The 14,674-nt window shown below is 50.9% G+C and overlaps 1 protein-coding gene across 1 annotated transcript in view; it reads right to left on the reverse strand.

Moving 5' to 3' along the window:
* The window catches only part of LRRC40 (leucine rich repeat containing 40), a 39,895-nt gene extending 25,889 nt beyond the window's left edge, over positions 1-14,006 (reverse strand). Inside the window, exons 1-7 of the mRNA XM_073544775.1 lie at positions 13,671-14,006; positions 7,883-8,064; positions 7,079-7,152; positions 6,857-6,986; positions 5,846-5,969; positions 5,177-5,319; positions 4,483-4,655 (exon numbers count right to left, since the gene is read on the reverse strand). Of these exons, the coding sequence (XP_073400876.1) occupies positions 4,483-4,655; positions 5,177-5,319; positions 5,846-5,969; positions 6,857-6,986; positions 7,079-7,152; positions 7,883-8,064; positions 13,671-13,821 (977 nt within the window). The 5' untranslated portion in view covers positions 13,822-14,006. The remainder of the gene's footprint in view (positions 1-4,482; positions 4,656-5,176; positions 5,320-5,845; positions 5,970-6,856; positions 6,987-7,078; positions 7,153-7,882; positions 8,065-13,670) is intronic.
* Between the last annotated feature and the right edge of the window lie 668 nt (positions 14,007-14,674).

A 14,674-nucleotide genomic window follows, 5' to 3' on the forward strand; every position in this document is an offset into this window, starting at 1 on the left:
TTCTCACCAACTGAGGTACTTGGTATCTGTCGGTGGGTGTATACTGCCGGGGAGGAGTCAATTTTCTTGTTTTTTGCATAGTGTCAGCCTCCTAGCAGCAGCAGCATACACCCCATGGTAATCTGTGTCCCCCAATGAAGGCTCCAAGAAAGAGATTTTACGGTAAGAACCAAAAATCCATCTTTTTACAATAAAAAGCGTCTTTTAGCGTGTGACAGCCGCCAAACATAAAAACCGCCATAAATAGTAAATCAAACCCCCCGATATCACCCCCTTAGTTAGGGAAAAATAATAAAATAAAAAAAATGTATTTATTTCCATTTTTCCATTAGGGTTAGGGCTAGGGTTAGGGGTGTGTTGGGGTTCGGGTTGGAGTTAGAATTGGGGGTTTCCACTGTTTGGGCACATCAGGGGCTCTCCAAATGCAACATGGCGTCTGATCTCAATTCCAGCCAATTCTGAGTTGAAAAAGTCAAATGGTGCTCCTTCCCTTCCAAGCTCTGCCATGCGCCCAAACAGTGTTTTACCCCCACATGTAGGGTATCAGCCTACTCAGGTCAAATTGCAAAACAATTTTTGGGGTCCAATTTCTCCTGTTACCCTTAGGAAAATAAAAAATTGGGGGCAAAAATATCATTTTTGTGGAAAAAAATGATTTTTTTATTTTCACGCCCGAGCGTTATAAACTTCTGTGAAGCACTTGGGGGTTCAAAGTGCTCACCACACATCTAGATAAGTTCCGTGGGGGGCCTAGTGTCCAAAATGGGGTCACTTGTGGGGAGTTTCAATAGTTTAGGTACATCAGGGGCTCTCCAAACGCACATGACACCCGCAGACCATTCCATCAAAGTCTGCATTCCAAAATGTCACTGCTTCCCTTCCGAGCCCCGACGTGTGTCCATACAGTAGTTTTCTCCCACATATGGGGTGTCAGCGTACTCATGACAAATTGGACAACAACCTTTGGGGTCCAATTTCTCCTGTTACCCTTGGGAAAATAAAAAAATTGGGGACTAATTGATCATGTTTGTGGAAAAAATACGATTTTTTTATTTTCATGCCCTGGCATTATAAACTTCTGTGAAGCCTTTGGGGGTTCAAAGTGCTCACGTCACATCTAGATAAGTTCCTTAGGGGGTCTAGTTTTCAAAATGGGGTCATTTGTGGGGGGTTTCCACTGTTTAGGTACATTAGGGGCTCTCCAAAGGCAACATGACACCCGCAGACCATTCCATCAAAGTCTGCATTCCAAAACGTCACTACTTCCCTTCCGAGCCCCGACGTGTGCCCATAAAGTAGTTTTCTCCCACATATGGGGTATCAGCATACTCATGACAAATTGGACAACAACTTTTGGGGCCCAATTTCTCCTGGTACCCTTGGGAAAATAAAAAAATGGTGACTAAAAGATCATGTTTGTGGAAAAAATACGAATTTTTTATTTTCACGCCCGGGCGTTATAAACTTCTGTGAAGCACTGGGGGGTTCAAAGTGCTCACCACACATCTAGATTAGTTCCTTGGGGGAGTCTAGTTTACAAAATGGTGTCATTTGTGGGGGGTTTCCACTGTTTAGGTACATCAGGGGTTTTCCAATCGCGACATGGTGTCTGATCTCAATTCCAGCCAAAAACGTCAAATGGCGCTGCTTCCCTTCCGAGCTCTGCCATGCGCCCAAATAGTGGTTTACCCCCACATGTGGGGTATCAGCGTACTCAGGACAAATTGCACAATAACTTTTAGGGTCCTGTTACCCTTGGAAAAATAAGAATTGAGGGTGAAAAGATCATTTTTGTGGAAAAAATATGATTTTTTAATTGTACCACTGTACGTTATAAACTTCTGTAAAGCCCTTGTGGGTTCAAAGTTCTCACCACATATCTAGTCTAGTCTAGGGGGTCTAGTTTCCAAAATGGGGTCACTTGTAGGGGGTTTCCACTGTTTAGGTACATCAGGGACTCTCCAAACGTGACATGGCGTCCGATCTGAATTCCAGCCAATTTTGCATTGAAAAAGTCAAACGGCGCTCCTTCCATTCTGAGCTCTGCCATGCGCCGAAACAGTCGTTCCCCCCCACATATCAGATATCAGCGTACTCAGGATAAATTGCACAATAACTTTTGCAGTCCAATTTCTCCTGTTACCCTTGGTGAAATAAAAAAAAATTGAACCTGAAGTATTTTTTTTGTGAAAAAGTTAGATGTTCATTTTTTTTTTTAAATATTCAAAAAAATTCCTGTGATGCACCTAAAGGGTTAATAAACTTCTTGAATGTGGTTTTGAGCACCTTAAGGGGTGCAGTTTTTAGAATGGTGTCACTTTTGGGTATTTTCTATCATATAGACCCCTCAAAGTGACCTCAAATGTGATGTGGTCCTAAAAATAAAATGGTGTTGTAAAAATGAGAAATCGCTGGTCAACTTTTAACCCTTATAACTTCCTAACCAAAAAAAATTTTGGTTCCAAAATTGTGCTGATGTAAAGTAAACATGTGGGAAATGTTAGTTATCAAGTTTTTTGTGTGCCGTATCTCTGTGATTTAAGGGCATAAAAATTCAAAGTTGGAAAATTGTGAAATTTTCAAAATTTTCGCCAAATTTCCGTTTTTCTCACAAATAAACGCAAGTTATTCGAATGAAATTTTACCAGTAACATGAAGTACAATATGTCACGAGAAAACAATGTCAGAATCACCAGGATCCATTGAAGCGTTCCAGAGTTATGACCTCATAAAGGTACAGTGGTCAGAATTATAAAAATTGGCCCGGTCATGAACGTGCAAACCACCCTTGGGGGTGAAGGGGTTAATGACATTGGCTGGAGGTTTGGGTTGTTGTCCAGCTGAAGAATACATTTGGAGCGATCAGACGGCTTCCATGATGGATAAGTATCTGCTTGTATATCTCAGCATTGGGGACATCATTAATCATGACCAGATCCACAACTCCATTTCCTGAAATGCAGCCACAAACTTGCTGGACCCTCCACCCCCTTCACTGCTCCTGCCTCCTCATTATTGAGTCGCTCTCCAGTGAACAATTCTACTACAGCAAAATATTTCACATTTTACTCCTCGATCCAGAGTACTGAGCACCTGCTGCCATTTCTCTGCACCCAGTTCCGATGTTTTCAAGCATAGTTGACTCGCATATTCTTGTTTCCATGTAGAAAGTTCATTTTTGGTTGCAGTTCCTCCATGAAAATGACTTCTGGCTACAGAACCATCTTCAGTACCGGAATGGATGATCCGGCCCTACAGAGCCCTGATCTCACATCACCCCATCTGTCTGTGATCACATGAAGAGATGGAGGATCCGCACAAGTCTCTTACACAGAAGATCTGGGGTCAGTTTTCCAAGATATTTGGAACAACCTCCTGCCAAAGTCTACCTACAAGAATTGATGTGGTCACCAGATACTGATGAGATTTACATTTCTCTTTTGTTCATTCACTTTGAATTTTTTTTTTTTAAATTCGTTTATTAAACCATAGACAGGGATTCACTTTATCAACTAGCAAGATTCAAACTATTAAACACGTCTATTTGCAAAAGTTTCTTACTCTGTAGCATTTTTCACTACATCTGTCTGCATATACAGTACAGCAGCGTGCAAAATGTTCAAAGAAGTGCAAACTACCCCCCCCCAAAAAAAAACCGTACACAAACAATGAATTAAACCACACTAATAAGTAATCGGATAAATGTTTTAGATGTATTCAGCAGCTGTGCTTACCTATGGGTAGGTCAAAGTGAACCATTTCATGTGTTTGTTCTTTTTATTAAAACATACCGTTCAATAAATCTGACTTGTAAGGAGCTTTCAGGGTGTTTTTATTCATATTTCCAATTTCTGACCATTTCTCTAAGTTAGCAGATAAGGCAAGGGAGACACAAAGCGCAAATAGGGTCTTATCTAACAATAAGTTAGCACTTTTACGTAAAAAACTGCTCACCTGGCAATAGGTGGTCAAAGCACATGTAGTGAGGATAGGCTGCCATAGAACCACAGGTCGGTCACCGACCAGACAATACAGTACACTGCAGAAAGGATGCAGATTTTTGTCCGCGCTGCCCAACTTAACTTTGTAGTTATATGTGGAATTTCCTGAGGAAGGAGTCGTATTAACCCTGAAACGCGTCGATTAAACCACTATTGAACTTCTACTACATCTTGGAAATTTATTATTTGGGCAGCGCGGACAAAAATCCACATCCTTTCTGCAGTGTACTGCATTTCTCTAAGTTGCAAAACCATCTTTTTTTTTTTTAATTAAGAATCGCTTTGCTATGTAAGCTCTTCTAAAGGGGAGCAGGACCCCTCTAATGATGCCTCTTCCCACTACAAATGTCTTCATGTAGTCGCTCTTACTCGTGTTCTTGTTTCAGTCAGTCAGTTGTAAATTCTCCCGATTTGGTGGCCCCCTCTCCGCCCCAGTTCGCAGATATACATCACATAGTAACGCTGCGGTCACGTCTCTCACCTGCCCAGGTCATTATTGGTTAAGTCCAGCCGCTCCAGTCCTTTCAGTAAAGCAATTTCATCGGGTAAGCGCTTTAGTTTATTATCCCGCAGCTCCAATATGCTGAGACAGCTTAGGTGAGACAAGTGCTGGGGGTCCAACGTGTGGACCTGATTGTTACCGACATGCAGCTCCTGAAGGGTTAATGTGGTGTGGATCAGATTATCGGTTAATAAGAATTATTAAAATGTTACACAATGGCCTACAAGGATCATCCATTAAGAGGTGTTGACACAACTTATGACTTTCGCACAGGACAGGTGATCACTGGGGTCCACTTGGGACTTCAGAGACCATGAGAATAGATCTCACTTCCAGGGAGGATGCGCATGTACAGGGCCGCTCTATTCAAAGGCTCAGGCACTGACAGAGATATTAGAGTACAGCGCTCGACTGTCGCTGTCAGTCTCATACTTTCAATGCAGCAGTGTCTTCCAATTACAACGCCATTAAAGGAGAGGACACAACCTCTCAGGATTGGTGAAACCCCACTTACTCACACACATCTCACCTTCAGCAGCACGCGCACACACACACACACATCGCCTTCAGCAGCGAGTGCGCACATGACCTTCAGGAGCACGCACACATCGCCGTCAGCAGCACGCACAACACACACACACACATCACCTTCAGCGGCGAGCGCGCACATCACCTTCAGGAGCCTGCAGTTGGGAAGCTCAGGCAGAAATGTCAGCTTGTTCTGCCTTAGGTACAGCTGCTCCAGACAATCCATTCCCGATAATGATGTGGGGACATCTTCCAGCAGGTTCGATGTACAATCCAGCTGTCTTAGGCCTTCAGGAATCAAAGATAACAGTAAAATGACTTAGAAGTTCCCGCACGTAGTGTCCCACACTAAAGACAAAGATTTAACTCTAGGCCTGTATAGGTTAGCAAAACTCAGGCATATGGCAAAATATACTCCAAAATAAAAGAGTTATTCTCAAAGTCATAAGTTACCCCCTATCCATACAATAGGGGATAACCCGCTGATCTCCAGGGGTCCAACTGCTGGGACCCCCACCGATACGAGAATGTGGCCCTAGACCCCTCGGTTCTATTCACTGTCTTGAGGAAAACAGACAACAGCGTTCCGCTAGTCTCATAGACAATGAATGGAGTACAGTTTAGGCATCCACAACTCTGGCCAATTCTGCAGGAACCGATTCTCAGATCCTTTTGTCAAGATCATAGAGGGTCCCAGCAATCAGCAAGTTATCCCCTGTCCTATGGAGAGAGGATAACTAATGGGTTACTCCCCAAACCATAAGTTATCACGGTACGGAGAGTGTAAGCAAGCACGGCCTATATTACATCTTACTTTTCAAGGAGCTGATTTCGGTAGGAAGGGCTTTCAGCTTGTTGTTGGACAAGTTGAGCCGACTGAGGTGAATGAGACCTCCAAGACATCCCGAAATGTCCCGCAGACTATTATTGGAAAGATCCTGAAAATTGGACAAACTTTTTACCCATTATGACAGAAATCTTACAGTAAAGCACCCAGTGAATTACTTTAAATGCTGCAAACCTGTCATGAGATGGGGGATCTGGCCTGGATCATATCTATAGTCATGATGCAAAGCTTGTTAAAGGGCTGGACCTCAAAGGGGTTGTCACTTTTCAGATAATCTTTCTCCCCAGCTGTAGTTTGTTTCAAAATAATCTGATCTTTACTTCCCCGTGTCCAGCGCAGAGTCTCTGTCGCTGCTTCCTATGTCTGCTATTAGCTGCAACAGGACACATTAATAGAGCGGCTCAGGGACAGAGGGCTCAGGGCAAGCCTGGGGAAAGGGATTTAAGAAAAGGTTTGTTATTTTATACTGCAGCCAGTGGTTAAAATTTTCTGAAAGGCGACAACATCGTTAACTTATAGGGTAGCAACCTCCAATAAAATGGCACAAAATTTGGAAACGTGGCAGACAGACAGGATGTTTTTAATCCCTTAGAGCCATACCTATCTTTTATTTCGGTCTACAAAACCACCACTGTAGGTCCTTCTCCTGATTCGCAGCATGGACCTGCCAACCTCCATGCTACAGACTGCTCACATCTATAGGTTTCATACATCCACCACTTCCTAGTCTCCCTTATATAACATGCCTTGTACAATCACATAGCATCCTACAGGACAGGTTACTGCACCGAATTTGGGAGCCCCGGAAGCAGAGCAAGACCATTGGACCGCTAGTGCACAAATAACGTCGGCAGGACAAAGCACCTCACATGAAGAATCTGCAATGCATGATTATGACTCCTGTACATTATAATTGTGTTTCTATATAATAGGAGGTGACTTTAGTTTCCTACAACCTCAATAATAAAAAAAGCATACCAGTTCCTCCAGATCAGCCAGCCGTCCAAGTGCAACAGGCATTTCCTCCAACTGGTTGTGCTGGAGCAGGAGGCTCTTGAGATGCTGCAGCTGCGTCAGCTCTTGGGGCAGCGACTTCAGCTTATTGTGACTGGAGAAAATGCAAGAAATCAGTATGAAAAATATATGATGAGAAGGCTTAATAGAGGATGGTAATCAAAGGATGTCCGTCACCACATGTACCTGACATTCAGCTTCTGCAGGTTCACCAGCTCTCCAACGGCCTGCGGAAGCTCCGACAGGAGATTGTCATGAACCTGTGAAAACAGCAGAGGGTTAACGCTCGACCTGTCTGTAGTGTTACTCCAACTAAAAAAGTTATGGGTCTGGGAGGAATAAAAAAAAAAAAAAGTACCAAAATGAAAAAGTGTCTTGAAAGGGGTTACTGTGAATCCATCACTAATGTACCCCTACAATCTGCTGTCACGGCTGCATATATGCATTTGTGCTTTATATCTCTGTCATCCCAGTTGAACCGCAGTGGGTCTGAGAAGTGAAGCACTTACGAGCCCTCACCATACATCAGCACATGGACCCGAGCCGGGTCAGGATTATACATAACCACATGGTAGATGGAGGGGGGATCCTGGGAAAGATTTTACACTATATTTTAGAGAAGAAAGCGGATAAGCACAATCCGTCCCGTGCAAAAAATATCCTGTATTGTGGACCTGTTGAAGCGCAATGCAAGTGCGAAACGATCATCGTCTGTATTTGCTCCATCGTTTTATCTGCCTGCTGTTGGTAATATGATGCCACAATAAAGGATATTTTTTGCACGTGACGGATTGTGCCTATCTGCTTTCTTCTCTATGGATACACAGACTTTTTTCCTCGGAAGTGGTACCCGTATTCCCTGATGTGTGTGGAGCTTCATTAACCCGAGGTCATACAGCTGTGCCTTTCTCCTGCTTTTCTTCTATGGTATGTGATTTACACTATATTTTGCCTCTGATCCCGTTCACCTCTATGATAAATCATACGCACATCGAGCACCACGAGGGCAGGAAGAAGCTTGAGATCATCGGGCAGCATCTGCAGCTTATTGGAGGAGAGAAACAGTTTCACCAGATCGGTCTGTTCCCACCAGCGGTCAGAAGCATCGAACTGGACATTGGTGTGAGCCTCCTCCGGGGTGTCCAAATTGATTCTCCAGACGCTCAATGGAACTAGGAGAGAAAAGCAGAGAGATTCCGTGCTAAAACGCTGGCAAACATTCATCAAATCCTTCCTTAAACCAACAGTGTGGCAATGAAAGACTAAATAAATATTCCGGGTTGTTTTTTTTTTAAACGACGACACCCTGAAGACATCTGTGTGCGCTGCTTTTTTTTTTATTTTTTAAAGAGCTGATTGAAGGAGTGAGGTTGATCCATGACTGATCAAAACTAAAAACGTTATTTTTTGCAGAATCATGGCCTGCAGAAAACCACCTGCATGTGAACAGCTCCATAGACTGTAATGAGCTTGTGTTCTGAGAAAAATGGATGTTAGAATGAAGCCTAAGGTCAGACGAATACGGCCCTGTGTGCTCAGGCCCTGCTGCTGCCCGGTATATACAGGCGCTAGTGGGGGTTATAAATCACATAGGACTCTTTCCCATGAGTGTCTCTGCCATCAGATTTTTATGCATTTTATACAGGAGGAACATGCACTAATGTAAACCAATATGGCAGATCATATGGACGGGTTTTTATATAAAGCGCAGAATCCCTTTAATGGCTAGAATGCGTCCATGACATCCCACGGCGGTGCACACACTATGGAGACGACCGTGTTGGATGAGTTTTTGCATTTATTGTGATTATTTTCTGGGGGGGGGAACAAAAAATGTTTTTGTCTAATAAAAAGAAAGTAGCAATAAATGTAAAAATGGCCCCAATGCTGGAGCTTCCTGCTCGTTACAGGTCCTTACTGGGGGTCTGTAGAAGGGTCTGGTCAGACGATCGTATATTCCATCCATGGACGCTCCGGACCAGACACGGAACACAGAGAGCCATCATGCACAGTGCACAAAGGGATGCAAGAAACACATAGGGGCCTCAGCACATCAGGCGGACACACGAGGGACACGCGGAGGAGCCTCAGCACGTCAGGAGGACACGCGGAGGATCCTCAGCATGTCAGGAGGACATGCGAGGGACACGCGGAGGAGCCTCAGGACGTCAGGCGGACACACAGAGAAGCCTCAACACATCAGGCGGACACACAGAGAAGCCTCAACACATCAGGCGGACACGCGAGGGACACGCGGAGGAGCCTCAGCACGTCAGGAGGACACGCGGAGGATCCTCAGCATGTCAGGCGGACACCCAAGGGACACGCTGAGGAGCCTCAGCACGTTAAGGCGGAAACACAGAGGAGCCTCAGCACATCAGGCGGACACGCGAGGGACACGTGGAGGAGCCTCAGCGCGTCAGGCGGACAACACATGTGGGTCACGCACAGGAGTCTCAGCGCGTCAGGCGGACAACACGAGGGTCACGCACAGGAGTCTCAGCGCGTCAGGCGGACAACACATGGGGGTCACGCACAGGAGACTCAGCGCGTCAGGCGGACAACACATGGGGGTCACGCACAGGAGTCTCAGCGCGTCAGGCGGACAACACATGGGGGTCACGCACAGGAGTCTCAGCGCGTCAGGCGGACAACACGAGGGTCACGCACAGGAGACTCAGCGCGTCAGGCGGACAACACATGGGGGTCACGCACAGGAGTCTCAGCGCGTCAGGCGGACAACACATGGCGGTCACGCACAGGAGTCTCAGCGCGTCAGGCGGACAACACATGAGGGGTCACGCACAGGAGACTCAGCGCGTCAGGCGGACAACACATGAGGGGTCACGCACACGAGACTCAGCGCGTCAGGCGGACAACACATGGGGGTCACGCACAGGAGACTCAGCGCGTCAGGCGGACAACACATGGGGGTCACGCACAGGAGTCTCAGCGCGTCAGGCGGACAACACGAGGGTCACGCACAGGAGACTCAGCGCGTCAGGCGGACAACACATGGGGGTCACGCACAGGAGTCTCAGCGCGTCAGGCGGACAACACATGGCGGTCACGCACAGGAGTCTCAGCGCGTCAGGCGGACAACACATGAGGGGTCACGCACAGGAGACTCAGCGCGTCAGGCGGACAACACATGAGGGGTCACGCACACGAGACTCAGCGCGTCAGGCGGACAACACATGGGGGTCACGCACAGGAGACTCAGCGCGTCAGGCGGACAACACATGGGGGTCACGCACAGGAGACTCAGCGCGTCAGGCGGACAACACATGGGGGTCACGCACAGGAGACTCAGCGCGTCAGGCGGACAACACATGGGGGTCACGCACAGGAGACTCAGCGCGTCAGGCGGACAACACATGGGGGTCACGCACAGGAGACTCAGCGCGTCAGGCGGACAACACATGGGGGTCACGCACAGGAGACTCAGCGCGTCAGGCGGACAACACATGGGGGTCACGCACAGGAGACTCAGCGCGTCAGGCGGACAACACATGGGGGTCACGCACAGGAGACTCAGCGCGTCAGGCGGACAACACATGGGGGTCACGCACAGGAGACTCAGCGCGTCAGGCGGACAACACATGGGGGTCACGCACAGGAGACTCAGCGCGTCAGGCGGACAACACATGGGGGTCACGCACAGGAGACTCAGCGCGTCAGGCGGACAACACATGGGGGTCACGCACAGGAGACTCAGCGCGTCAGGCGGACAACACATGGGGGTCACGCACAGGAGACTCAGCGCGTCAGGCGGACAACACATGGGGGTCACGCACAGGAGACTCAGCGCGTCAGGCGGACAACACATGGGGGTCACGCACAGGAGACTCAGCGCGTCAGGCGGACAACACATGGGGGTCACGCACAGGAGACTCAGCGCGTCAGGCGGACAACACATGGGGGTCACGCACAGGAGACTCAGCGCGTCAGGCGGACAACACATGGGGGTCACGCACAGGAGACTCAGCGCGTCAGGCGGACAACACATGGGGGTCACGCACAGGAGACTCAGCGCGTCAGGCGGACAACACATGGGGGTCACGCACAGGAGACTCAGCGCGTCAGGCGGACAACACATGGGGGTCACGCACAGGAGACTCAGCGCGTCAGGCGGACAACACATGGGGGTCACGCACAGGAGACTCAGCGCGTCAGGCGGACAACACATGGGGGTCACGCACAGGAGACTCAGCGCGTCAGGCGGACAACACATGGGGGTCACGCACAGGAGACTCAGCGCGTCAGGCGGACAACACATGGGGGTCACGCACAGGAGACTCAGCGCGTCAGGCGGACAACACATGGGGGTCACGCACAGGAGACTCAGCGCGTCAGGCGGACAACACATGGGGGTCACGCACAGGAGACTCAGCGCGTCAGGCGGACAACACATGGGGGTCACGCACAGGAGACTCAGCGCGTCAGGCGGACAACACATGGGGGTCACGCACAGGAGACTCAGCGCGTCAGGCGGACAACACATGGGGGTCACGCACAGGAGACTCAGCGCGTCAGGCGGACAACACATGGGGGTCACGCACAGGAGACTCAGCGCGTCAGGCGGACAACACATGGGGGTCACGCACAGGAGACTCAGCGCGTCAGGCGGAGAACATGAGGGTCACGCACAGGAGACTCAGCGCGTCAGGCGACAACACATGGGGGTCACGCACAGGAGACTCAGTGCGTCAGGCGGACAAATGGGGGTCACGCACAGGAGACTCAGCGCGTCAGACGGACAACACATGGGGGTCACGCACAGGAGACTCAGCGCATCAGGCGGACAACACATGAGAGTCACGCACAGGAGACTCAGCGCATCAGGCGGACAACACATGGGGGTCACGCACAGGAGACTCAGCGCGTCAGGCGGACAACACATGAGAGTCACGCACAGGAGACTCAGTGCATCAGGCGGACAACACATGGGGGTCACGCACAGGAGACTCAGCGCGTCAGACGGACAACACATGGGGGTCACGCACAGGAGACTCAGCGCATCAGGCGGACAACACATGAGCGTCACGCACAGGAGACTCAGCGCGTCAGGCGGACAACACATGGGGGTCACGCACAGGAGACTCAGCGCGTCAGGCGGACAACACATGGGGGTCACGCACAGGGGACCCAGTGCGTCAGGCGGACAACACATGAGAGTGACGCACAGGAGACTCAGCGCGTCAGGTGGACAACACATGGGGGTCACGCACAGGAGACTCAGCGCTTCAGGCGGACAACACATGGGGGTCACGCACAGGGGACTCAGCGCATCAGGCGGACAACACATGGGGGTCACGCACAGGGGACCCAGCGCGTCAGGCGGACAACACATGGGGGTCACGCAGAGGGGACCCAGTGCGTCAGGCGGACAACACATGGGGATCACGCACAGGAGACTCAGCTCGTCAGGCGGACAACACATGAGGGTCACGCACAGGAGACTCAGCGCGTCAGGCGGACAACACATGGGGGTCACGCACAGGAGACTCAGCGCGTCAGGCGGACAACACATGGGGGTCACGCACAGGAGACTCAGCGCGTCAGGCGGACAACACATGGGGGTCACGCACAGGAGACTCAGCGCGTCAGGCGGACAACACATGAGGGTCACGCACAGGAGACAGCGCGTCAGGCGGACAACACATGGGGGTCACGCACAGGAGACTCAGCGCGTCAGGCGGACAACACATGAGGGTCACGCACAGGAGACTCAGCGCGTCAGGCGGACAACACATGAGGGTCACGCACAGGAGACTCAGCGCGTCAGGCGGACAACACATGGGGGTCACGCACAGGAGACTCAGCGCGTCAGGCGGACAACACATGGGGGTCACGCACAGGAGACTCAGCGCGTCAGGCGGACAACACATGGGGGTCACACAGCGGAGACTCAGCGCGTCAGGCGGACAACACATGGGGGTCACGCACAGGAGACTCAGCGCGTCAGGCGGACAACACATGGGGGTCACGCACAGGAGACTCAGCGCGTCAGGCGGACAACACATGAGGGTCACACAGGAGACTCAGCGCGTCAGGCGGACAACACATGGGGGTCACGCACAGGAGACTCAGCGCGTCAGGCGGACAACACATGGGGGTCACGCACAGGAGACTCAGCGCGTCAGGCGGACAACACATGGGGGTCACGCACAGGAGACTCAGCGCGTCAGGCGGACAACACATGGGGGTCACGCACAGGAGACTCAGCGCGTCAGGCGGACAACACATGGGGGTCACGCACAGGAGACTCAGCGCGTCAGGCGGACAACACATGGGGGTCACGCACAGGAGACTCAGCGCGTCAGGCGGACAACACATGGGGGTCACGCACAGGAGACTCAGCGCGTCAGGCGGACAACACATGGGGGTCACGCACAGGAGACTCAGCGCGTCAGGCGGACAACACATGGGGGTCACGCACAGGAGACTCAGCGCGTCAGGCGGACAACACATGAGGGTCACACACAGGAGACTCAGCGCGTCAGGCGGACACGACCAAGTCAGGAACTTAAGGACACAAATGATCCGTTTTCAATGTGTCTGATCCCGGCCTCAAAATGGGGCTGTGCATACTTGTGATGTACGACCACCACCTCGCCCCAATGATGGCAAATGTGGGGGTTCAAAGTGCAGCTGGTTCACGTTCTCCACCGGTCGTGTCACCATCGTGACATCATGTGACTGACACCAAGTTGTGACTTCATGGGGGTCTCAATCCACAGCCCCCGACTCCTGCACCCACAGCCCCTGCCCTCACCCTCGCCCAGGCCTCTTCCTGACAGGTTCAGCTGTCCGCTCTTCCTCGCCGCCGCTATCAGTCCCTGAGGGACGGCTGGCTCCTTGTCTTTCTGGTCTCGGAACCCAGCTCGGGGATCCCCGGTTATTCCGCCTCTCCTGAAGCGAGACATGACTGCAGGTAACGCGCCCGACACTGGCCGGAGCAGGCGCTAGAGGGCGCCGGAGAGCGGCGCGGCTGATATTGCGGCTGCGTGAGGTGAATACACGAGCCTGGTAAGTACAGTCATGTGACCGACCCGACCTGCCGCACAGATAAAGGGGGAGAGCGGGGTACGGAGAGGGACAGACTACAGCCGCTGCTACAGTCCGGAAACTGCAAGTCCCAGGATACCCTCACAGCCTGACTGTACCAGGGAATGCCGGGAGTTGTAGTCATTACTGCTGCTGTCAGACTGTCAGTGCTGATCGAGCACAAGAACTGGTCACAGTCTCCTCACAGATACCACCAATCACACCGTCCACTAACCCACAGGTACCAATTACACCATCCCAACAGGTACCAGTGACACCGTCCCCACAGCCTGGTACCGATCACACTATCCCCACAGGTAACAATCACACCGTCCCCACAGGTACCAATCACACCGTCCCCACAGATACTGGGCACACCGTCACCACAGGTACCAATCACACCGTCCCCACAGGAACCAATCACACCATCCCCACAGGTACCGGTCACTCCGTCCCCACAGGTACCAATTACACCATCCCCACACGTACCAGTGACACCGTCCCCACAGCCTGGTACCGATCACACCGTCCCCACAGGTACCAATCACACCGTCCCCACAGATACTGGGCACACCGTCACCACAGGTACCAATCACACCGTCCCCACAGATACTGGGCACACCGTCACCACAGGTACCAATCACACCGTCCCCACAGATACTGGGCACACCGTCACCACAGGTACCAATCACACCGTCCCCACAGGAACCAATCACACCATCCCCACAGGTA

Source organism: Dendrobates tinctorius, unplaced genomic scaffold (genome assembly GCF_039654945.1).
Source record: "Dendrobates tinctorius isolate UK_male_01 unplaced genomic scaffold, ASM3965494v1 ptg000138l, whole genome shotgun sequence".
NCBI lineage: Eukaryota > Metazoa > Chordata > Amphibia > Anura > Dendrobatidae > Dendrobates > Dendrobates tinctorius.